The sequence below is a fragment of the Balaenoptera musculus genome, chromosome 13, assembly GCF_009873245.2.
Source record: "Balaenoptera musculus isolate JJ_BM4_2016_0621 chromosome 13, mBalMus1.pri.v3, whole genome shotgun sequence".
NCBI classification, from domain to species: Eukaryota; Metazoa; Chordata; class Mammalia; order Artiodactyla; family Balaenopteridae; genus Balaenoptera; species Balaenoptera musculus.
In genome coordinates this window covers 83024194-83050909 of record NC_045797.1, presented here as the reverse complement: position 1 = coordinate 83050909, position 26716 = coordinate 83024194, and the positions used below count along the sequence as shown (strand labels likewise).

General features: G+C 40.4%; 1 protein-coding gene across 2 annotated transcripts in view; it reads right to left on the bottom strand.

The window, feature by feature from the left end:
- Positions 1 to 26716, bottom strand: part of NOL10 (nucleolar protein 10) — an 86713-nt gene that overhangs the window by 41717 nt on the left and 18280 nt on the right. The window contains exons 10-13 of one of the 2 annotated variants that reach the window (XM_036873130.1): positions 22870 to 22948; positions 21511 to 21660; positions 18929 to 18995; positions 16568 to 16620 (exon numbers count right to left, since the gene is read on the bottom strand). In XM_036873130.1, the coding sequence (XP_036729025.1) occupies positions 16568 to 16620; positions 18929 to 18995; positions 21511 to 21660; positions 22870 to 22948 (349 nt within the window). The remainder of the gene's footprint in view (positions 1 to 16567; positions 16621 to 18928; positions 18996 to 21510; positions 21661 to 22869; positions 22949 to 26716) is intronic. The other variant, XM_036873131.1, reaches the window with a different exon arrangement.

Below are 26716 nucleotides of genomic sequence, written 5' to 3'. Positions count from 1 at the left end.
TAACACTGAACAATACTTCTTTAAAAGAGGTTTACAAGAGAAGCTTTATATGACTGTTAAACATCAAAGAAACACCATTAAACTGCAATTTATGAAGGCCCAAGTAATGTGATCCAAGCAAGCACCTTGATGGCCTAACTTGACTCTAACATAGTTCAGAGCTGCGCTGTCCAATACAGTAGCCACTAGCCACATGTGGCTACTTAAATTAACTAAGATGGAATAAAATTTAAAATTCAGTTCCTTAGGCACACCAAGCACATTTCAAATGCTTAATAATCACACATGGCTAGTGGCTGCCATGTGGGACAGAGCAGATCTTAGAGCATTTCCATCAGAGAAGTTCTACTAAACAGCACTGGTTTAGAGGTCGGAAAGAAATGAGTGGTGAATATCCATTAATAGGAAACTAGACAAATAAATTATGACATATCTATATAATGAAACACTGTACAACTATTAAAAAGAATGGGTTTGCTTTATATTTATCTGATCCGATCAGAATAACATATCGTTAAGTGACAAAAAGCCCTTTCGAAATTGTATGCATCATGAGATCCCAATTCTGCTAAAATGCACATGCTAGTGTTTGGGGGGTTTGGGGGGGAGGCATGGAGGGAGAGAGTTTGGGGGGGGGCATGGAGGGAGAGAGAACTGACTTGACTCTGCAAAGAGTATGCACCGTCTTGTTAAGACTGGTAGTGGGAGGGGCGGTTATGAAGGACTTTTTCTTCCTTGGTTACATATTTTTACAATGTTTGATTTTTTTTAAAAAAAATAGAGCATTTTTCCTAAAGTAATAAACAACATCTCCAAAGGGACAGATGCACAGACACAGACAGAGTTACCGAATGATTAACAAGCCCCCTACAACATCAAACTGTAACATCAATTGTTTCAGAGCCTATAATTCAGGATTGAGACCCCCAGTGAACATCTGGATTGGTATTTGTGATATTGACTGAGAAGAGACCTTTAAGAAAGACAAAAGATCCTTTTTCTCTCCAGAAAATTCAAGAACTTAACTCACTCACAACTTTTGATCCTTTCCATAGAGATAAACCAAAAAACCAAAAGATCAAAACTCCCTCCCAGGAAGTAGTTTGCCATTATCTGAAGTTTCCGAGTTTTAAATCATACACCTGGGAGAGAAAATGTCAAGTCATCTCAACACTTCCAAAACTCAATTTAGCATCTACTCCATCATCTGTGGCTTTTATCTTTGTGAATGGTACCATCATTCATTCAGTTCCCCATCTCCCTCTTAGTCTCCACTCCCAATGATCACCAAGCCCTAAGGAGGTATTACCTCCTTACTGCCTCTTCTATCTGTCTCTTCCTTCACCAGCCACTGCCACTGCCTCAGAGGGCGCTCTCAGGACTCTCCCCGGTCAACTACAATCTGTCCTAGCCCCTGCTTCCAAAGCCACCCTCTCCCTAAGGCAGAACAATCTTACCCCCCATCTCGTCGCACTCCCCTGAATAAAACCCTTCAAAGGCGCGCCGCTCCACTTCAAGTCAAAAGCAAAAACTCTAACAGAGTACAAAAGGTCTAGATTTAAGGCCCTTACATCTCTCCAGTTTTATTTATTTCTTGCCCCTCCCTGCCCCTGGAAAACCTAAGCTCCTCCCAGGCACACAGAACAGATCTGAGGCTCTAGCATCTAGTTTCAACTCCCCGTGTGTAGAAAGATCTCCCTGATTCCACCACCTTTCTTTCTACCTCTTTGTTGGTTAATTCCTACATGTCCTTCAAGATTCAATTCAAATATCTGTACTCCCTCTGACTCTCCCACCTATGGGAAGATGGCTTCCTAGTGTGCTCCTACAACTGTAATGTTTGTTCCTTTACAAAACTATAAGCTCGGGCTTACCTGGTGGCGCAGTGGTTGGGAATCCGCCTGCCAGTGCAGGGGACACGGGTTCGTGCCCCGGTCCGGGAAGATCCCACATGCCGCGGAGCGGCTGGGCCTGTGAGCCACAATTACTGAGCCTGCACGTCTGGAGCCTGTGCTCCGCAACGGGAGAGGCTGCGACGGTGAGAGGCCCGCGCCCCGTGATAAACAGTGGCCCGCGCCCCGCGATGAAGAGTGGCCCCCGCTCGCCGCAACTGGAGAAGGCCCTCGCACAGAAACGAAGACCCAACACAGCCAAAAATAAAAAAAAAAAAAAAAAGACAGAATCCAAGCTAACCACATATTTTAAAAAAAACAAAACAAAACAAAAAAACTATAAGCTCCAAGGCAACAAATAAAATGTCTTTGATATCCCAGGCCTTAGTGCAGGTGCATGAAAGGTGCCTACTAAGGATTTGTCCAATGACCCTTACTCCCCCAAAAACTCAAACTAGAAACTAGTCAACATAGACTATCTAGTCAAGCCCACAAAGACAAAAAACAAAGGGTTGGATTTCCTTCAGTGACCAAGATAAAAATAAATGTACTTACAAATTAAAATAATGAGATACCACTACACACCATTAGAATAGCTAAAATCCAAAACACCGACAGCACCAAACGCTGACAAGGATCTGGAGCAACAGCAATGCTCATTCAGTGCTGGTGGGAATGCAGAATGGTGCAGACACTTTGGAACAGTCTGGCAGTTTCTTACAAAACTAAACATACTTTTATCAGACAATGCAGCAATCACACTCCTTGCTATTTACCCAACAGAGTTGAAAACTTATGTCCACACAAAAACATGCACATGAATGCTTAAGGCAGCTTTATTTATAACTGCCAAAACTTGAAGCAACAAGTTCAACAGGTAAATGAATAAACAGACTGTGGTACATCCATACAATGGAAGAGTATTCAGTAATAAAAAGAAATGAGCTATCAGGCCACAAAAAGACATGGAGGGATCTTAAAGGCATATTACTAAGTGAAAGAAGCCAATCTAAAAAGGCTAAATACCGTATGATTCCAACTATGTGACATCTGGAAAAGGCAAAACCACATAGATAGTAAAAAGACCAGTGGTTGGCAGGGGCTTGGGGGAAGAGGGAGGGATTAATAGGTGGAGCGCAGAGGATTTTTCCGGCAGTGAAACCATTCTGTATGATATATAATGGTGGATACATGTCATTATACATTTGTCAAAACCCACAGAATGGACAACACCAAGGGTGAGCCCTAATGACTTTGGGTGATAATGATGTGCCAATGTCAGTTCATCGACTACAACAAATGTACCCTCTGGTGCAGGACACTGATAGTGGAGAAGGCGGTGTACACCGTGTGTGTGTGTGTGTGTGTGTGTGTGTGTGTGTGTGTGTGTGTGTGAGAGAGAGAGACAGGGGGTATGTGGAAACTCTGTACTTTCCAGACGATTTTGCTGTGAACGTTTTGAAAACTGCTCTAAAAAAAATAAAGTCATACAAATAAATGACTGAATGAATGAATGAATGATACAACCATGTGCAAATATGAAAGAAACATAAACAGACCTAAACTTCCTTTCAATATGTCTCACTATTATCATTTACACATTGTTTCCAACCAAGAATAATGTTCTGTTCCTCAAGAAGGTAAATACACAACCTAACTAAAGATTTGTGCCAATGTGCAGATCAATTATTCATTTCCATTTAACAATTTTCAACAACTTCTTTCTACAGCAATTTAAACTGCTAATAATATGAGTCAATCCCACCACCGCCCCCCAAAAAAGCATGGGGGGAAAGAACATGATACTGAAGCAAGGAGATGCATAGATGGGGGCTCTTTATATTTCTCTTTACTTTTACGTATACTTGAAATATTTCCAGAATAAACTTTTTTAAATGAAGTGTCAGTAATATTCATTCCTTCAAATTGGCACGTATTCAGCAAGAGCCCACAAAGTACCAGACACTGTTCTGGGCACCAGGGACACAGCAAAAAGTAAAACACACAAAAGTCCTGCCCTCAGGGTGCTTACATCTGAGCACATGTGCATTAGAAGACAAACTTGCCTGGGATTTGAGAGAACACTAAATCAAAGTAAAGAAAGTCTAAGTCTTAGAACTTTCTTATTTTCTGTATTAGCTGGGCCTTTTAAAAAAACATAGCCCAAACTTCTTGCCTATTTGTATAACTTGCCTTCTATTTTTAAGGAAAAAAACCCAAAACACAACAAAAAAAAACCATAGTAGGTAATGGGCATATTAATCAAAGAAAGTGCCAAAGGATTCAAGCAGTCAGGCAAACTCAGAAACTAAAATCAATCCCTGGTTGTGAGCACTACATTCTACCACCACCACCGAGGTGACCACGCCAACAGGACAAAAGAACACTAGATTTACTTCCAACTCTATCTTGTCCAAAACAAGAATGGTAAAGAGATCAACCTGGTAAGCATGTAATCACCAGGGCTGGGAGATAAGATCTTTGGTCAATATTTGATTCAGAACTGAAAACCTAGCATCTGAATAGGAAGTTGTTATTTACTTTCAAGAAAACGGGCATGCCAGATGTGTAACCATTTAAGCAAAAATAAATATCATCTAACATATTAACATAATAAGATAAATGTCATACGTGCGTCAAATATTTCCATATGGAAATTACATTCATTTTTACCTTGCCGGAACTGAAATTAACTTTTGAAAATGTGACAGGATGCTCAGAAAATTACTTCCTGAGTGTCACACATTAACGCTTTCTGTATGTCTGCTATTCTTGTGACCCAATAAAATGTGATGGGAAATGGAGAGGATTTCCTTTGTTGAGAAAAATGCCACAGATACTATGTTACTGCCTGAAAGTGTTTAGATTAAAATAGGAAGTCTACATTTCCCCTTTGTAAAGACACAAACAACTTGTTTGTATTAGATCAGAATACTTTATTAGCCACCTGACATTTATGCCCTACTTCCCATTTCACAATTATGAATATATAACTGAAAAATTACAAACAGAACATAACACCTTATAAAGCGATTTCATGCATGAGATAAAATTCAGTTACAGTAATCTGCTGTGAGCTTGGGTTACAAAGGAAGCTCACTAAAAAGAAATGCATCTGCTTTTCACCCCTCTCCTTTTTTTGTTAATTAGAAGAAGGTAATGAAAATACATGGAGTTTGGAATCTAACTTTTCCACTAACTTGCTGTTCTGACTTTAAGTGCCTCACATTTTTTTCTCCATAAAAGTAGGTCTATGACCTTCCATAAGATATATCTTATCCCTCCAGATCTTTCTTATGGGCTTGGCTTTATCTTTTAAATGCTTTTTTTAGAGAACAAAATAAAGCATATGTCCCATCTGCATTATTATTAATCAAGACATCTAAAAAATACACATCTTTGAACTCAAATTAAAATGGATCATGTTTTTCATTCAAATTTGTCTTTTTCTTCCTTTTAGAAGCTCTGAAAGGTCAGTCCTTCAGTCCCTCCTGTATTGATTGCTCTTCCCACACTCTCAATAATGAAAATTTTCTTCCTTAGTCTAATGCCCCATCATTTTTTTTTTTTTACCTCACAAAGGGTGACTTTCTTTTATGAACTTATTCTTTTCCTAAATCCTAAAAACATGCCTTCTCTAGATGGTGCCTGATAACACAATTCCTGAATTCTTTTCTGAGCTTTCTCTAATCCTCAATCTGTGAAATATTTCTCAATGAACATTCACGTTAACAGCCCCAAGATGGCCCTTTCATTGTACCCCCTCGTCCTTCCCCACCCCCATTCACATGTGGAATCACTGCCGACATTCTGCTTAATTTATTCCTTTGATTTAGAGGTGAACAAAACCCCTGGATCCCTTTTTCACAAATGCTGCTGCTAAGCCCTATCTCACTCATTCTGAACTTGCTAACTGTATTTTTAAAATCTTTCCCTTTCTCCTACTCTGTCCATTGCATTTAAAATTTCTGAATTTCATTGGTTTAACCTCTTACATAGAGACCAGGTTCTAAAGTCAAGCAGCTAAGACTAAATAAAGTGTAATCAAACTTGAAAAATCCCTTTGGGATGTCCTTCAGTATGTCTAAAAGAGCACCTATGCCTCAGGTGTTGGACCAGGACCAGATACAGTGACCTACAGCCACGAGTCTTGTCACACCAAAAACCCCTTACCTTAAATTACCAGAATCACACTCAGTGTGGCAATGCTATGAGAGGTACTGGGAACAAAAATCTTTTGAAGAAAACATTCAAGCAGCCCTTTTTTGAATGGCGGTCCTCATCTCAACCACATAACGCAGAAAATGACTGTTTTCTCAAGTCTCCCAAGAATGATACGTAACTAGCACCTACCTACATGCATAGATGAGAAGGTGACCGACCGACTACATTCAGTGGATGCTTTAGAGAATCAGGGCTGATTTCTGTTAGCTGATAAACGATCTTCCACCTTAAATTCAGTCCTAGACACAGGCCTGCAGCGTGAGATGGATGGGGCCACATCACTCCCCAGCACCCACACCTTGAAAGACTTCTATTTAAATTTACGTAAGCTAAGTGAGCGTCATTATAGGATTTAGGTGAAAATGTAATCAGTAGCCACCAAGGTGTTCCCAAATGCAAAGAAAATGTAACAGAAGTATTAGCAAAATGCCTCTGACTCGGTGAGACTATAGTTGGTTTTTTCATCTATTTAAACATTTTTTAAAAACTATATATTATTTTTATATTCACACACAAAACCCACTTTTTAATGATCTCCAAGAGTTTATGATAATTTGGGGAAACATTAATTAAGTGGGAAAAAGGCAAGATATTAAACCATATCAACGTTTCAGTTTAAAACAATGGAAAAAATAGAGCCAAATGTTAAAATGTGTTTGCCTTTGGATGATGGAAGAGTGACGTTTCTACTCGTCTTTATTTGATGTTTTCTATAAAGAGTGTGCTCTGTTTATACAACGTGGGGAAATGGACTTCACTTTTAAAAATCAGATTTTTAATTTGAGCAACCAGATTTCATCACTGCTTTCTGTTTCAATAACTAACGGCAAAACCAATGGCATTCAATAGTTCTTTCTCAACCTCTATTTTATATGATCTGTAACAGCCCGAACGATCTCAAGTCATATTTCTGAAGTCATTTTCCTCACTCACACCTATGATTCTGTCACGACCTTTTCAGTGTATCTTTATTTTCCTCAGTATCACATTCCTCCTAAAAGCTACATAAAAGCCCGTGTCCATATAATGCTAAATGTAAATACTCTTTCACACTGGACCCATCAAATTTTACTCACTGCAAAAAAAGTATAACAGTAACAATCAGCTGAACATCTATCAGGCACCAAGCACCATGATAAATGACTAAGTATCTACTGTACATAGCTGCCTTACAACATCATTCTTCCTCTGTAGCTCAAGAAACCAAGGCTGAGACAAGATAAGTAACTTAGTCAAAGTCACCATATTTACAAGTAGCAAAGCTGGTATTCAAACTCAGGTCAGACTAATTTTGAAATTCGTTCCATAAGTAATATGGAATGAAGAAATGCCTTCTATGATTCACTTTGTTATAAAGCAGAAACTAACACACCATTGTAAAGCAACTATACTCCAATAAAGATGTTTAAAAAAAAAAAAAAAAGGAAATGCCTTCTAGATTCAGCTCTGTGACCAACTTGTCATTTGACCTTGAATAAATGACTTGATTCCGCCTATAAATTAAGGGGCTAGACTAGATGACCTCAAAGTTCCCTTCCTGCTCAAATGTTCTGTACTTCAAAAGCTTCCCCTGTTCCTTTGCAGCACGTTGGGAAACCCTTTATTGTGGAAAGCCATTTCAGCAATTATTTGTCCAGTTTATGTTCTGTTTTGTACATCCCTTGTATGTTGGCAAACTCCCCCGAGGACAGTTTTCTTTGCATCTGGTACTACCTCCCTAAACCAAGAGAATATGTTGCAACTGGCACTAGAAAATAGGAATTTCTAAATCTAAAAAAAACTAAAAAACCAAAACAACAACAAAGAAGGAATTTCTAAGAAAATTAACTCTGTCACTACATCTAACAGCTCTCTGCTTAAACAAGCATCTTAGAGGAAAACGTGATCCGTCACTTTTAGGACTCTACATGGATACTAATATATTCAGGGCTAGTTCAACATACACTGGTGGGCTGAAGAGAGCTCATCTGGGGAATCTCTGGTATCAAATCAGTACACATAAATGCCTTGGGCCTCGGCTTCCAACCGAAACGCATCAATGGTCCAGGTTCAAAGCCACATCTTAGGGAGCAGCACGCGCAGCGCCTCCACCAGCTCCAGCTGAAGCACAGGAAGGAAAACAACGGCATTGCTGCCAATCTGTAAAACACGCAAGTCCATCCTATCCTAGATGCAAAGCCAACTCTTCCACAAATTTCAAAAAAGGTACAACAAAAGCTAAATGCCCTTACTTTCACATTCTCCTTTTGTGTGTTTCTAGGAAAGAGTTCATCTTAACAGCACCACTATTAAATCTTTTGGACAAGGCATTTCTTCTAGAAATCTGTCAGCATTCCCAAACACAATGACTGCATCGCCCCAAGATTCTCTGATTCTGCTGATTAGAACATACTGTCAGAGCAAAGGAACTGATCCTTACCCTACTGTATAAAAATTATGTCTAGGGGCTTCCCTGGTGGCGCACTGGTTGAGAATCTGCCTGCCAATGCAGGGGACACGGGTTTGAGCTCTGGTCTGGGAGGATCCCACATGCCGCGGAACAACTAGGCCCGTGAGCCACAATTACTGAGCCTGCGCGTCTGGAGCCTGTGCTCCACAAAAAGAGAGGCCGCGATAGTGAGAGGCCCGCGCACCGCGATGAAGAGTGGCCCCCGCTCGCCGCAACTAGAGAAAGCCCTCGCACAGAAACGAAGACCCAACACAGCCAAAAATAAATATTTTTTTAAAAAAATTAATTAATTAATTAATTAACTTTTTTAAAAAAGTCAAAACTCTCTAAGGAAATCATCTTTAAAAAAAAAAATTATGTCTAACACTTATGGGTCATGTTCTCCACTTTTTAATTTCACTAATGGTAGGAGAAAAGGGCAGATGTTAAATTCGAATTTGGTATCATAACAGCTAAAAATCATTGCAAACCAGCCATTGTCAAAACATTATCCAAGATTCTTCAAATTATGGTCATCAGATTACTCTCATATGTATTTGTTTTATTAATTTTCAGCACATATTAATTGAATGTCTACAGTGTAGTAGACACTGCTTTAGGTGCTGGGAATATAACAGAGAAAAGAGCAAAACAATATCCCTGTGTCCATGTTTTACATTATAATGAGGAAAGATATACATTTATTATTTATAAATTTATTCATATATTTATTATTTATATAAATTTACAAATAAGTAAATAAATATAGGAAGATTTTGTGTTCAATGGAAAGCTACGCATACTCTAGAGTGGGGGCCACAAACTTTTCCTTAAACGACCAGGTAGAGATTTTAGGGCTTGCAGACCACAGGGTCCTTCTGTCGTAACTACACAACTATGCCTTTTTAGTCATAAAGCTGCCATAGACAACACTTAATAAATGAATGCGTGCACTGTGTTCCAGTAAAACTTTATTGACAAAAAGAGGCAGCTGGTGCTTAGGTGTTTAGTTTGCCAAACTCCTGGTCTAGAGATTATCTGATTCTGATTCCATGGGGTATATTTTTACAACTCTGTAAATTGCAAGTAACTGACAGCAATGCAAGATAATTGTCTACAGTCACGCAAATGCATTCTGTCCTGGACAGATAACCCTCCATAACTTCAGAAAGGCCTATCCATTTATTTGCACATTCCCAATTCAATATCACTTTATTCCACGTAAATCTGTGCTATTTTAGACTTCACCTTTGATGACATGTGCCTGATTCCCTTATTTAATTAGTAAGTTAAATGAAATTTTCAACACGTATTCATTTGATATCTATGTGAAAGTCATGACTTCACATTTTTCTGAAAATTATACTTTAACGGTTTTAGAGGGTCTCACCAAGAGCACAATGGATTCACCTGACAGTGTCAGGGAAACTTCATCACCAGAGAAGCACAGCCAAGCACAGCTTTTCTTCTTGGCTCCATATGAATCCAAAGGGGCAGCAGAACTTCGGTGACTCTGTTTTTCTAACTTTAATTTTCCTCTCTACTAATTTTGTGTTTGGGTTTTGGTTAATTTATGGCCTATAAGTTATTCCCCCTTGCTGGCAGCAATGACTGGGGATTTGGTCTTACGCTCTAACCATCTGGTGATCTCTGTAAATGGGATAAATGGTTTACAGAGATCTAGTCTCTAATGGGTGAGAGAAAATGGAGACTCTGGTGTTTTAGCCTTTTCCTGTTGGTGGGACATTTTAAGTTACGATAGGAGTTAAGATGCTACGCTATGCAAAATGATAAGCCTTTGGAAGGTTTAGGAAGAATGATAGACTCTGATTTTTGTTTTTATTTTTATATTTTAAATCAACCTGGCTGTTGTATGGAAAACAGAATGCAAGAGAGACAAAAGTGAAAGAAGAAAGATCAGTTAAGAGGCCACTAAGGTAACCCAGATGAGTGGTAGGAGCGGAAGTACTGAAAAATGGCTGGATTTGAACCAATGTTGGAAAAAGAGTTGATGTGACATTCGGATGGACTGGACGAGGAGGCGTGAAGAGAGAGGGAGGAAACATGGTGGCGCCTGCGCTCTGGGCCTAGAAACTGAGGAGACAACGGTGCCTCTGCTGCAACGGGAGACGGGCACGGGTGGGGTGGGTGGAGAGCTGGGATCAAGACTTCTGCTGCGGGCACCTTAATACAGTGCACCAAGTAGACGTCCAGGCGGAGAAGCCCAGTAGCCCAGTGGATATGTAACTCTGCAGCTCCGAGAGGAAGGAAAGGCTGGAGACAGAAGTCTGGAAGTCAGCAGCATGAAGGTGCCTTACAGAGCCTGGGGACAGATGAGCTCCCTGGGGGAGAATAAACAAAGAGGCAAGGACTAAGCCCCAGGGCTCACTAACATCTGGGTCAGGGGGAGAGAGGCGAGGCCCAAGCACTGGGCCATGCCAACAGGACAAGCCACCAAAGAAGGCCAACTGGAAGGGCCAAGTGGGCGACGGGAGGAGAACCAAGAGAATGTGGTGTTCTAGAAGCTAGGCACAGCCTGGTCAACTGTGTCCAACGTCAGCTAGAGATAAAGTGATCTGCATACGAGATGTACTTCAAAGGAGAAAGCGCATCCAACTCTCCAGGAAAAGCAGAACCTTCTCTGTTGGCCAAAATTCTCTCTGCTGTTTGCATTGTTTCTAGAGATTGTGGGACAAATGTGTCAGTCACCATTTTGCCCCCAGGTGTGTGATGTGATCACCAGACAAAAAGAAGACCAAGGGACTTCCCTGGTGGTCCGGTGGGTAAGGCACCACACTCCCAATGCAGGGGGTCGGGGTTCAATCCCTGGTCGGGGAACTAGATCCCGCACGCATGCCACAACCAAGAGTTCGCATGCTGCAACTAAGAAGGCAACATGCCACAACTAACGATCTCGTGTGCTGCAACTAAGACCCTGTGCAACCAAAATAAATAAATTAAATAAATAAACATTAAAAAAAAAAGAAGACCAAGTCTCTAACCCTAAACTTTAAAATTAAAATGGAGAAGATAATAGCTATATAAAAAGGAGACATAAAATATCTGTAAGACACTGTCAAATCTAATGTTAAGCTAAAATAACATATTTACAATTTGGACAGCTGATAAAAATGGTGTTATCTATCGTGAAGGTGAGGAATAATTGTTACAAGCACTATATAACTATGTTTCTTAAGCCTTCTGGAAAAATTATGCCAAAACATACCCAAGCAGTAATATTTGAAATACTGGCCGTGAAAAAAGAGGCCATCTCTGAGGGAGGCCACAGAAATACCTCGATAATGGACAATCTAATATAGTGGCTGAGTTTAGAAGTAGACTAACAAGTTCAATTCACCACAGACAGAACAGTCAAAATTGTTCATATCTAAATTTTTTTGTTTTAGTCACGAAAGCCCATAGAGAAAAAAACACCAGTGAAACGATTATGATACCCATTTTTAACTCTTTACTGAGCAACAAAAACAAAATCTGCCCAAATGCAAATATCCATATACCTACTACAAAATTTTTCATGCCACTTCTCTAAAACTGACTTCCAAACACTACAAATGTATTTCAAAAGCACCTCTCCGACCACCCCCAAACCAGGCCGCACTCACTGACCTCTTGTCTCCTGGAGGGCTGAAGCACAGGTGTTTGATCTAAATCAGACTAAACCCCTCTGAACAGGAGCAAGTGAACCCAGCGATGGTATCTGGAGGCCATGGCTCTTCTGAAGACCTTTTGGGTTGGTGAGTGATAACTCACTTAAGTGAAAAGACTTAAAGACATTCACTAGACTGAATCTTTTATTACATTTCCAAAATTGGCTAAACTTCACTAATTTTTTGCACTTCCTTTGGCTTTACATGCCTTTGGGAGGATATGTGCGTGTGTGTTACAACTAAGTGAAGCAAGCGTTCTTGAGATTTTTATGCTTCTTAATACGTAGTCATCTCTCTTTGCAAAGATAGAGTTCCGGAGGTTTCATGCATTATGCTGGATAAGTTCAAGTGCTATTTTCTTAAAGAAACAGAAGCACTGGTGCAAGTTAAATATAACCCTTATGTTTTTAACTCTGCCCTATTTGCAGGTACTCTGGCTCCAAAAGTACTTTCCAAATTTAAAATATAATTTTAAATTAAATAGTAAATGTTAAAATATTTAATACAGTTTTTTGATTCATTATAAAGAATAAAAACATCTCAATAAAAACAAGTATTTTTTTTTCCCTAAGAAAATGTTTTAAAATAAAACACCTAACTGCCACTACTGAAAGATGGTTCAGTGACATTGCATATAGTCATTATAGTGGCTTAAATTTACATGTTCAGGAAAAAAAAACAAACCAAACCATACATCCTTAATCAACTGACTTTTATTCTTCTAATTCAAATAGCTTCCTAAACAAATAATAATTCTCTTTTTCCCAAGTTTACGCATCCATACACATTATCAAACATGCAAGCTATCAACTATCCCGTCATGAGTGGTCTCTGGAGCTCACTGACCCACGGGGGGCTTGGAGCCCAAGGAGCATTTCCAACAGAAACAGTACTCAGCACACTGGCAGGTTTTGGGCTGGGTGCCACAGGACTTGGATTCCCTCTGGAGTCTATACAGTTGCCAAAGGTGTTAATTATGAAGAACTAACCTACGATTAAATTACATTTCAGAGGAAACCAAACTTGAAAAACTATTTCTGGCATTAGTCCTGAAAGCTGCAGTTGAATTAGGCCCTGGAATTTAAAAAACAAACAAACAAAATAACAGATCCTGGTCTCTGAGAGGGGAAAAAAAGAGTACTGAGAAAACGGGGAAAGGGCTGGAGAAAATCCATTTGGTCATAAAAGACTAGTTGGCTGCTGGGATATGTAAGTAGCAGAGAGTATATAAATCAGTAATTGCATTTAATCTAAAAAGACTTCAAGTATTCAAGAAAGATGGTATCAGGTAGAAAGGTAAAAATTAATAAGCTAAAAGAACATTAAGCTGTCTTCATTTTTAGCCACAGCCCCAAAGCAGGGAAAAGAGTTTTCATACCTGGTTTATAAGATGTTGATACAAATCACAGTCCAACCTCCCATATTTGGCATGAATTATATATTAAACACACACTTCTCTGTTTCTATAGGCCTCAAATAACCTTTGTGCCAAATATCAGCTTGGTGAGTTTGATAAAATCTTATGAAAGATGGCAGCTTTCAGACCCCTGGGCTCTCTCTGCTTTGAAGGAGTGTCACAAAGAAGAGGTTCCAAGTAAAGACAAGCGGCACTCTAAAACCTCACTCCGTGCAAGGCAGCAGGGCAGAAAGGCAGGTCAGGAAGGAACACTGAGGTACCAGCTGCAGCACAATGCTTAGCTGGGCAAGAACAACTCTGCTCTCACTGTCCGCACATGCACAGTCGCCTGGGAGCAGCCTCTGGATTCTTTCTCACAGCGCTCAAGTTAATCTGAGCTACAGAGGTGAAACTAAAAGACCTTATAAGATAAGCTAACATTTGTCAAGAAGGCCGTTTCTCACCACCTGGCCAGCATCTAGCCCCTCTCACACGTGCAAATTAAAGTTCCCAGAACTTGGAACAAAAAAGCCCACTCTGAGAAACAGACCCAGAGAAGCAGAAGGGAATAAGGGTCTCCTCCCGTTCTAAGAGTCTATCATCCCCTTTCTCCTCCTGGATTCAGGGAGGGATGTCCTCGTCTGCATGTTTACCAAGCAGAAAGCAGCTGTCATCTTTGGTTCTTTCCTCTCCTTTCCTCCTCACATCCAATCAATGACCAAGCCTGTCTTACAACCTTGACAATCTTTCCAATTCTGTCCCCACTGCCACCATCTTAGCACAAGCTGGTAAGACAGCCTTCCCACAAAAGTACTCAGAACTGCCCTCCCCGGCTCCACACCAAGGGGCTCTCAGCCCACGGCTGCTCACCAGTTGAGCAGACCCCCCAGTTCGGCCTCCCGCTCTATCTCAGATTCTGGTGGGATTCTATACACTTCTGACGGGAGGAAGGGCTCGTCCATTCAAGACATCTACGCCTTATAGGCAGCTGCTGACGATCAAAACACAGTAAGCACTCCTGAGAGGAAGACGGAAAGAGACCTCGGCCAGGAGAAGAAGTAAAGGGAGGGGCAAGCTGATTTATTCTGCCTCTCCTGACGTTCCCAGAGAGGCTGACGCTGTGAGAAGACTATTAACACTGGACCAAGGGAAGGCTCTTCTCGTGATCGACACAAGTCTTCATCAGTGGACACCTCCGGACACACCACCTGGCTATTCATGGATAACAAACCTCTTAAATCACTGCCCACCAGATCAGACTTCTTTCAAATTACCCCAGGACCCCCAAAGCTCCAACTACTAAAAAGGGAGGCCTGGCCAAGGTAACACAGGGACCATCACCTCTCCTGTAGATTCCTATAGCCTGTTCTTGCTGCTTCCGGACTGGATCCTACCTAATCCATTCTCCTGATGGCAGCCAAAATAATCCTTCAAAAATGCAAATCTATGAATTGATTTCATGGGTAAGAATAAAGCAAGTTCTACCAAAAAAAAAAAAAAAAATGCAAATCTGACCATAGCACTCTCCCGCTTACAACTTTTCCAGGAGTGCCTGCCCTGCACCGTCACGCCTGGCCTACAAGACCATCATAGCCTGGCTGCGGAGCACCTTTTCGGCCTGAGCTACCGCCAAGTCTCAAGCGCTAATGCTTGGCCACGTGTGTTATCTTCTCCCTGATCTTAGCACACAATGTTCCCTTCACTTCCAAGATCCTTCCCCCATTCTGAACCCCACCCTCTTCATCCAGGAGACAGAACCAGCCTTCTGGTCTCTCCCTGGATATCAATTCCTCTGGGAAGGTTTCTCCGAGTATCCTCCACACTTCCCACCAGTTTCCAGCCCCATGCTGGGTTCCTTACTTCTGTATAGCATTCATCACACTGACTGGAAATTGTCTACTTTCTTCTTTTATTCCCTAATAATGAACTCCTTGAAGAAAGGGGCAGTACCCTATACACTGTTACACTGCCAACCTATAGCACTGTGCCTGCCACACAGTTGATACAATCACTTATTGATCAGATGAAGACAAAGATATATGAACTAACAGGAATATGGAAGCAGTATCTGTGAGACTCCGGGGAGAAAAGGAACAAATGACAATTTAGGAAAACGGAAAAGCTGCTGTTTGAATAGTCTTCATTTCACTATCAATCAAAAGAAACATCTCAAAGTGCTTTCAACAACATATCAGGTTCCTGAAACCACAGAAAGTCAACATCAACAGAATACTTTTTTTTTTTTTTTTTGAAATACACGCATGGTTGAGCTATTTCAAAAAACCATCATCAGTATAAAGAACTTTCATAACTGGAGGCTGACAGTGATTATAGAGAGCTCACTGCCCTAAAGATCTGATCTTCAACACCCCTCATGCTCCTCCCCAGATCTCAGAAAAGGAGATGTTTGCTAACCACAATCTAATGCCAACTTTGTACTATATGCTTTTCTGTTTAGGTAAAGGGAGGGAAGCTTCTGGCAAACGTAACAGAAGAATTCTTTAAGGAAGAAAAAACGGCACAAGATTGCAAACTGCATGTCATCACTGATCATGGCAATCTAAGATAGTTTCTTTTATATAAACTCATTTTTAAAAGACACAAACTACAAAGAGATGACTGGAAGAGAACTAGACTTTTATTTTAGAGGATTAGATCTCCTGATCACTAATAGCTGAAAGTTTAAGATTCTGGAACGCTTTTAAACAAAAAACAAATGTAGATCTGAAGAATAAAGACGAATTTCTACTATTTTAATGGGATATTATAAGTAGTTTCCCATAAACAGTGGTTAAGCATTATTTTACCGGTTCCAGGAAGCACAGGGAATTGACAAGTGAGCCACTGTGTCTAATTTACACAGCCACATGCAGACCCAAGTCCCTCGACACAGCCAGCTTAAAAATACAGCATCTTTTCTTGTCCTATTTTTATCATAACTCCTTTCTGTATCACTTACCGGAATGTAATAGATGCCCATCTTGGGGGTTTCATTGGCAGTAAGAAGCATTCCTAAAAATAAACACAATGAAAAATGTAAACACATGGGGAAAAGAAAAGCACCCTTTTCTACTTGTTTAACGCTGTGAAATGCGTGAGGTGCTCGGAACACTGCGAATGGCAGAAGAGCCAGACCGGCAGCCAGGCACCCTCGGAGTCAGCTTGTGGCCTGTGGTCCCTGACCATCCCAGACGGGGCACCTTAAGTATCGGAAAGACCAGCTTCCCCATCTGCAAAACACTCAGGCTGTACTAGCTAAGTGACTGAGCAGTTCCCACCATGAAGTGCTCAGGTCTATACAAAGTTTGCCATCATTTTTAAGGGGGAAAGTTTTAAGCTTCAGACACATAGATAAAACGTAGTTTTGATGCACTATTTATTATAATAATAATAAGGAAGTCAAGAAGAAAGGTTTCTCTCTGTTAATCAGGAATCAAAGAACCAAGGTAAAGTATTTCCCACCAAATGGCACAGCAAAGAAATTCCTAATGTTTGAATTAAACTTTACACCTTAACAGAAAACAAAATGGCTTACAGGGAACGCTATGTGTAGCTACACTAGAAAAGACCCATACAGAATCTAACAGCCTGGGACTTCCCTGGTGGCGCAGTGGCTAAGAATCTGCCTGCCAAAGCAGGGGACACGGGTTCGAGCCCTGGTCCGGGAAGATCCCACATGCCGCAGAGCAACTAAGCCCACGCACCCTAGAGCTTGCATGTTGCAACTACTGAGCCCATGCGCCGCAACTACTGAAGCCTGCGCGCTCTAGTGCCCCCGTGCCCCCACTACTGAGCCCACGGGCTGCAACTACTGAAGCCTGTGTGCCTAGAGCCCGTGCTCCGCAACAAGAGAAGCCACCTCAATGAGAAGCCCACGCACCGCAACCAAGAGCAGCCCCAGCTCGCCGTAACTAGAGAAAGCCCACACGCAGCAACGAAGACCCAACGCAGCCAAAAATAAATTAATTAATTAATCAATTAAAAAAATAAAGAATTTTGCGTCTGCAGACCTGCTTTCCTCGAGACCACACTATTCACTGTGCGTGGGACGTGCTCCAGGGTGAGGCTGCAGATCAGGGTGGGGCTTCACAACCACTTGGGAAGCATGTGAAAAGTAACTCATTTCAGAGCTCTCCCCCAGACGCCGAGTCAGTACCCCTGATGTTTATAGGGCCAAGCAAGCCGTACTTTTAAGATGCTCCCAGGCGATCCTGGGGGCGGCCAGGCTGGAGACCCCCTGCCAGACACTGCCACTGTCCCCCTGCCTCCTCATATTCAAGGCTGCAAAGAAGAAAACATAGTCTTTCTCTCCAAATTGCTCTCTCTCCTGTGCTCCCAATCTCGGCTCCAAGTATCACTTCCTACTCATCTTAGTTCAAAACTGATCTACCGTTCACCTGGTGGACAGAACCACCTCGGGAGGCAGGGCCTGCGTAGGTCCTGACCACAGACAGCGCCCAGCCACTCAGCAGGTCACTCCTGGCCACACCACCCGGGCACCACCTGCTTCCACCCACTTCCTCCCAGAGCCCCTCCGTTGCACCATGCTGTGCCCCCGCCCGTCCTTCCTGCCCTTCTTACAATGTCCCCTCATGGGGATCACCTCACCTCCCAACTCCACCCAGCACCCAGGCTCAATGCAAACAAAGATCCTCATCTACGTCTCCTCTCATTGCTTCAGCTGCGCGTGCTCTCTCTCTCTCTCTCTCTCTCTCTCTCCCCTGCCATGTGTACATACATAACAGAACTCTTCCTGCATTGCCTTGTATCCCCCCGTCAAAATTATCTGTGTACGTCCGTCCTCAGAATACAACCCTGCTTGAGAGTGGGAAGTGTTCTCATTTTCCAGAATTCTTCACAGATTTGCCTTGAAGGGGTTGTTAAATCTTGAAATCTGCCAGGTTATTTACTGAACAGCCTGCAACACAGAATATACCAAACCCATGGCTTTATGAGCCTGTGTATCATCATCAGGGAGCTCCAGCCTCCTCCAAATCCCTAACCTCAATTTCTACACACGATTACTAATCACATAAAACAGCTAAAGCGCACACTAAAATAGCACCTCACCTGCCACCGACCTACAGACTGCTACCAGTTTCTACTGATAGCTAGGCTGGCTGAGGACTGAGTCACTGAGAGGGTCATTTTCTCAATCATCCACGCCACTTCCTGCTCGTAATTTTTCAAGTAAATACAATATCCAAGAATTGTCCCAACCAAGCCAAACCCTGTCTTAAGAAATAAAATGAGTTTAAAACCCTATAAAGCATAACCTAGATTCATCTCGCAGAATGGCCCGTTGCTACATACTGCATACCTGAGTTGGGATAGAGGCAAACATCATTAATGTCATGTTCTGGCTCCAAGGAAGTAAATATTTTTCCCTGAAAGAGTAAGCAAAAAGGAATTATTAAGATAGTTAAAGGAAGACAACTTTTGGCAATGTGATATATAGAAAATAACCTGGAGACATAACTCCACTACACTCTGCTGATGCGAAAAAATAAAATCACCTAACTGAAATCACAGAATTTAAGTTCAAACAAATCTTAGAGAATCTGTTTTATCAATCTATCAAATCCTCTCATTTTAGAGAGGAAGAAACTGAGGCTCGGGGGGAGAGGTGACTTTCTTGGGAAAATAAACACAAACTTTTAAAGGTAATGTCTAAACAGGAAAGGGTAAAGTCTAAAATAAAGTTGTACATCAACTTTAAAAAATTCTCATAACCTGGAAAACACACCCTAGGTAAACCTGTCCTCAAAGAAACCAAAGATGAAGAGACGGTCAACATGGCAGAAAGAGGATGGTATCTGCCATGGCTGCCTCACGAGGACTTGAGGGGGATCAAGTAAGATGACGACTATAAAATAACTTACAAAACAAAACCCTATAAATACATAAAGTGTTAGTTATTACATAGCAAAGGGTAAAATTTTTTTTTTAATGTGGGGGGAAATATACTATAGTTTTAAAAATTAAAAGAAGTTAAGTAAAAGAAAAGAGACAGAAAGTAAGTAGATGGGAGTGGAAAAAGGTGATGAGAAAGGTAAACAAGGAAAGCAAGTCAAGCAGAGCCAAGTAATTTGGGTGTTGGTCAAGAGGGCGTATTTAGTCATTGGCAACAACGCCAAAATAAAACTTACTGTAGCAACTACAACGTGATTTCAAGAACTGCTGTTGAAAATGTCTGCCAGCTCTTGCATTTATTAACCCATCATTAGAGGCTCCACGGCAAAGTGGGGGCAGTAGTTAAAAAACTAATTTTGCACTCAGTGAAAGACAGCAGCCAGGTTCTAATTCAAGACAGACAATGGAACTCACACAGCTACCTCCCTTTCGTCTCAAGTGCCCACTGAAACAAAAAATGGAAAGAGGGAAGGAAAAAGGAAGGTGAAATGGGAATAATAATAGCATGGAACAAAAAAGAAAAGGGGCCACAGTTCATAGAAATCCATGTAGGGGAAAACTATGCAGCAGTTAGAGGGCCTGGGAGGATACATCCAAATTGGTAAGTTTACCATGAGGTAGGATGGAAGCCAGGTCAAGGAAAACGTCTACTTTACCAGTATGTTATGACCTTTCAAAAATAAAATGTCTGCATTTGTAGTGTTAAAAAGAAATACTGTGTCAAAGTAAACTAGTTTGGATTATCAGAAAAGAGCAGAGAAAATTCCGGCCTAAGACACCACGAAACTTCCTAAGAAAGCCCTCAAAACCCTCCAACTCAAAGCAGCATAGTCGGCTCCCGGGCAATCGTCAGGGTAATTCTTCCAGGAGTTGAGAAGAGCCGGAAGCCCTTCCTCTTCTCCCTAACATAGTCTCAGGAGCTGCAAAGGTAACAGGGCTTGAGAGACAGGACACACCCCAAGGATAACTCTGAACCTCCACAGCTGATCCAGAGAAAAAAAGAAAGGGAGCTAAGTAAGGTCAATACTTTGAGAGTTGACAAAATGAAAATGGAAAACAAAAGTAATGGTCCGAGCAGGCAGGGAATCTGACCAGTAAGTAGCTGAACCGTGACGGAGCTGCTGGTAGCACCTCTGCCCTAAGCTCGCGCAGCCCTCACAGGAAAGACTGACGCTTGCCCTCCGGCAACTAATGCTGAGGCTGCTGGGCCCTCCACCCGCTTCATCTCAAAAATGAATTTTTTTTTTTTTAAAGTAACACTTTTTGACTAAAGATGCTAAGTTTGAAATCAATAAACGCAAAGACTCTTAAAAGCAATTGCTACACTGAATGAATTTTTTCCCAGTTGATGAGCTAACCTTTTACTACTCTCTCAAAATACTTAGGTTTTAAAATGAAGAAGCAAAAAGCAGAAAGCAGAATAAAACCAGCACACAGGGTTTGTTTACCTTTTAAATGACACTCAGAAGGGCAGAGAACATCAAATATTCTGAAGAAAATATTGTTTTTAAGAAAAACACTATAAGAAATTATTGTAAAGGTATCATATCTAAAATCCAATTGTTTGACATGGGGAAAGGGTATGAAATTGAGATGTATAATAATACTGATACGGAAAGATTAGCAGTAGCTCATAAAAACCTTCCTAAGGTTGTAAGACAGCCTCAGAATCTAGGGGGTTTCTCATGGATCAATCTTTTTTTTAAACAATGATTTACTCTCTACCTAACTGAACATGTAAAATTGCATGCCCGTTCCAGCAAATGAGGAAAACTTCTTAACAGGAAGAAAACAATCTTGACTACTTTGAATATGAATATTATCTGTCCCGAAGTAACTGACTTCCAATGAAGTGCCCAAACGGATGCTTAGTATTGATATTTCTTTCTCAAGAACCGACACTGCTCAAAAAAGGCAACAGAAAGAAAAGAAACATTAAATGGAAAATAGGCAAATAAGTAAGTAATGTTAACAACAAAAAATACATACTGAGTTCTTATTCCACATTTTGATAATTCGAGAGTCAGCAGACAAAATCAAATCTAATGAATCCTGGAAATGAACTGATTTAATGGGCAGCCCATATTGGTGATCCTTAACTAGCAATGGCTTATCAGACCGAAGATCATACAATAAAACCTAAAAAAAAAAAAAAGTTATTTCTGTTTAAACAAACTAAATATTTTATCTTGAAACTTTTAAAACTTAGAATAACGGCTGCCATTTACTTCATTACCTTTTTTATCAACACAATGAACACCCCTCACTCAGGGTACAAAGATTCTAAAGTCAGCCAGCAAAAGTACTCCAGAAAAATCTCTTAAATTACCCTTCCAGCATACGGTTTTATGAACTCAAGCCTGAGAGTAGTCTTTAGGCACACTGAGATTGAGAACTACTTAGCTATATTAAGGAAGGAACCAGAAGGAAAGTCCACAAGAATTTGTGTCATTTATGAATTCAACAAATATATACACTGAGGGCCTACTGTGTACCAGGCACTGTCACAGCGGCTGACAGAAACAAGAACAAGAAGCATAATGAAGACAGTCCTGGTAGATTCAAGACAGATGGCGGTGGCAGGGTTATGACTTTCGGTGGGGGGGGGGGGGGTCTCTTCTGAGCCCTGTCTTGATAGGCAAGGGGCCTGGTGAAGCTGGATCTTAGTCCCAGGTGACAGATGACAGAGGCAGTAACTCTACTGGAAGTAGGGCTCACACCTGTGCTGAGGTGAGAACAGACTTACAAGTGTGGGGGCTCTGCCTTGAAGGAAAGAGAGAAAAGATGAAATTAAATCTCTGAAGCTATTTCATTTGTACTCCTCAGACTAGCATTTGCTGAGGTATGTCCCACTGACCACTCACTGCACGGGATATGGGTGATAGTGCTGGGTGAAAAAAAAGGTTCCTTGGGCAAATACATTTTGGAAATACTTACTCAACACATTTTTTGTCTACAGGAATTCTCCGAGCCTTCAATACATATTTAAATGCACTATAAACCTCAAAGAGTAGAAATCTGGAGAATTCCAAACTTGTATGACCACGGAACTCTACTCCACACACTCTAGAAAATGCTGTTCTAAACCACAGTCAGGAGGACACCTGAGGCATACCCCACTGCAGCTTCAGCTCGAGAGCCTCTCACACCAACCATTCAGGCCAGAACCAGAATTTCTCAAGGTACTGAAGGAACACAGCATTCTGAGTACCCTCTCCACTCTGGCCAGAACAATAATGCTTCATTTTCTGTTCCCACAGTGAACAGACACGTGGATGTTTCCCATGATACATACACGCCCCTGAAGTAGTAACTTAAGTGTGAAGTTTCCAACTTAAACATATTTACCTGCCCTGTGGACGTTCCAACTGCCATGGTCAAGGCACCATTAAATTTCAAAGCAGAGATCGTTGGTAAACTGTTTATCCTGAAAGGCAAAACATTTGTGTTTCGTGCATATATGGCCAAATCTCCTTCCAAATAACAAATTCATTATTAATCTTCACTTCAATTCTAATGGGGACAATCACATTTCCTAGTCTTCTGTTTAAAAGGTAATTGTATCCAAACTTTCTTAATCAAAATGAAAAATAACCTTTACTTATAAATGTAATCTACCTTTAAAAATCTATAGATTATGTTCTTTAAGAACTGCAAGAAATATTTTCAAAGTAGCTACAAGCAAAAAAAGTTTCTGAAAATATAAAACCAATTGAAAAAGATCAGTATGACAATATCTTTCATTTTGATTAAGCCAGGATATTTACAGTAACATGCCCTTTTTTTGCTTAAGAGAAAACAGTTTTATATTCGGGCATGGGTATACCCATTTTCATTTTTAAAGTTAGTGATGTCAAGCTAAAATAAAGACTAGTCCCCAAACAGGGACCCAGAACCTGTAAACGTAACAAAATGATGGATGTTTACGGCTCTGAATCTCGAGTATGCTTCCCACTCAGTAACCAAGAATAATGCTCTGAGGGGGAAAGGGTCCTAGAAGATGAGTCAGAAGCGGACCACAGTCCTGATTTCAATACCTATTGTCTCCATGACCTTGGCCCAGGACCTTCAGTCCAGACTGCTGACTCTTGGCATCCTCAGGTCTCTTATGCCACCTAAAGCCTCAGCCTGCAACTACACTGAAGCATCCAGGGAAACCTGGAGGCCTCTCGTCTGCATCACTTTCAGTCATTTACTCTTCAAAATGAACTCTGGAATCATTTCTCAGTGCGGTGACATTATTTTTCCTCATTTATTCAAACTTCTTTTTTTTTGTATTTCTTTTTTTTTTTAATTTATTTAATTTATTTATTTTGGCTGTGTTGGGTCTTTGTTGCTGCACGCGGGCTTTCTCTAGTTGCAGCGAGCTGGGGCTACTCTTCTTTGCAGTGCGCAGGCTTCTCACTGCGGTGGCTTCTCCTGTTGTGGAGCACGGGCTCTAGGCGCGCGGGCTTCAGTAGTTGTGGCTCACGGGCTCAGTAGTTGTGGCTCGCAGGCTCTAGAGCACAGGCTCAGTAGTTGTGGTGCATGGGCTGAGTTGCTCCGCGGCATGTGGGATCTTCCTGGACCAGGGCTCGAACTCGTGTCCCCTGCATTGGCAGGTGGATTCTTAACCACTGTGCCACCAGGGAAGCCCTATTCAAACTTTTTTGTTTCTTAATAAAATTTTGTCCCTTTCTTCAGATAGTCACTTATTAAGCTTATCCCTCAGTATTTTACAATTTTTTTGTTACAAATTATTTTGTTATAAATGAGAACTGCTTTTCATTGTATCTTTCTAACTGGATATTGCTGATAAACATCAAAGCCACTGATTTTGTACATTTATTTTGTAACCAATTTACTTAACTCTCATATTAGTGCTTATAGTTTTTCAGTTAGTTCTACTGGGTTTCTTAGGCAGACAATCACATCATCTGCAAAGAACAAAAGCCTGTCCTCCGCTAGCCAAAATTTAACACGTATTTCTTTCTCTGACTGTGTTGGCTCCACCTTCCAGAACTCTACCTATGTCAAATAACAGAGGGTGACGGCTTATAATGTTTGTGTAGGAAAAAAATAAAGCTAAGCATAAAAAAATTAATAAATAAAATCACCTGAAGCTGAATCAGCAGGCAGAGCTACTTTTAACACTTTGTAACATATCCAGATTTCGTCCCTGTGACTGTACACATAAGTTCATTGTTTTCTTATGAAATGTGATAAAACTCTGTAGGGAACTGTATGATTTGCTTTTCCACTTAACAGCATATTTAGAACATCTTTCCCTAGAAATAAATATGCTTCTGCCACATAATTCTCAAAGGCTATCACTTCCTCATCTGTAAAATAAATACAAAACAGTACCTGCATCAAAGACTGTTGTTGTTTTATTAAATAAGTTAACATACATAGAGAACTTAGAACACTACCTGGCAAATAGAAAGTACTGTTAGCGATTATTTCTACCAAGCTGTATTTTGATTTGATATCCCGGGCTCTTTCTGACATCTTAGTATTATTATAACGGGATTAACACCTTGGGCTATGGAAGGTGGGAGAATGTGCACTCTGTACACGTAGGTAGACCTTTAAACTGATGTTACCTTTTCTGTCAGGCAATTCAGCAATGGGTACCAAAAGCCTTAAGAACATGTATGCTGTTCAAGCTCTTGATATTCTCCCTCAGGAAATAATCATAAAACTGTAAATAGATGTGTACTAGTGAAAAACTATAAGCATCCTTCATGCACGAAGAGTGGTCTGTTACTTAAATTAGACCTGCCTGTGTATATGCAGAAGTCATTTTTACTATCTTTTGTGCATTTTTGAAACTGCTTAGTATCTTTTTACACTAAGTACAAATCATCTTTACAAAATAAAATAAAATTTTTAATCAATAAAATAACCTCCATCATGATAGCTGAAAAATGCCTCACCCCTAAGGACAAAAGAGGCCACCAAAAATGTTTGTGAATCAATATTCTATTAAAAAAAGAAAAAATACTCCCATGTTTCTAGGGACCACAGTTAAGATTATTTTTTAACATCCCTTCCTTAAATTTTGTATAATGGTACTTCTATTGTAGTCATTAAAGTAGAAATAACCTTAAGACATACTGCAAATAACTCCTACTGGCCTGTTTTCTTAAATGACTTTTCAAGATGAAACAATTAATGACAGAGTTTGTACACAAGTCTCTTTATTCTAATTCAAACACAAGTTAATGCTTAAGGGTAAGAGAAAATTAACCTCTTTGCTTCCTAGAGAGTGAGTAAATATCTTTCACTTAAACCTGATTTTCTACTTTCTAAAAATAAACAAGTTTCTGATTCATTTTCTTTCATACCTATTTGATGAATACTAATAAGCATTTTCCGTTGCTTTACTCTATTAACAAATGTAGAGACTCATAATTCAGTAATCTTCACATTGTTTTATGAGTTTTTCTGTAGGTGTACATTTCACAATAAAAATGTCTAAGTAATTCCAAAACAAAACGAAAAATCAAATGTAGAATGAGTTTTCCATTTTTAGATTGTTTAATATACTATATTCCATACCATGACTAATGAAGTTATTCATTAGTATTACTTTAATAAAACTCAGTAACAATACTCAGGAAAAAAATTTCCTATACTCACTTTCAATGTCATAATTAAAAGATGGAAAAAATTTTTTCTTTACTTATGACAGAGGAAAAAATGTATACATTAGAAACAGACATCTTTCCATTCAGTGATTCTTAGCTTTTTTTCCTAGGTCAAGAATGCTTTACAAAGCTGATTTTTTCAAAAGAAAGAACTATATTTCTTCTTCTCTCCTCCAGAAAAATGCAAATCACACAAAATTCTACAATAAATTTAGAGTTAGTCTCTCTTAGCCCACCCATCTAACACTCCACCTCCCATGTGACATGACTGTAGATAAATGTCTGACCAACTGAAAAGACAAGGTAAAATGACATTTCCATGAATAACAAGACCCCAGAGAAAGGGCGTTCTCGAGCTGATTACAGCAACTAATCCCATGTCAAGGATCTGACAGTGATAATCTGCATGTGTTAATATGAGCACAGAAAAATGTCTGAAGGGAATTCCCTGGTGGTCCAGTGGTTAGGACTCGGAACTTTCACTGCCGGGGGGCCCGGGTTCAATCCCTGATTGGTGCAGTAAGATCCCGCAAGCCATGAGTCAAGGCCAAAAAAAAAAAAAA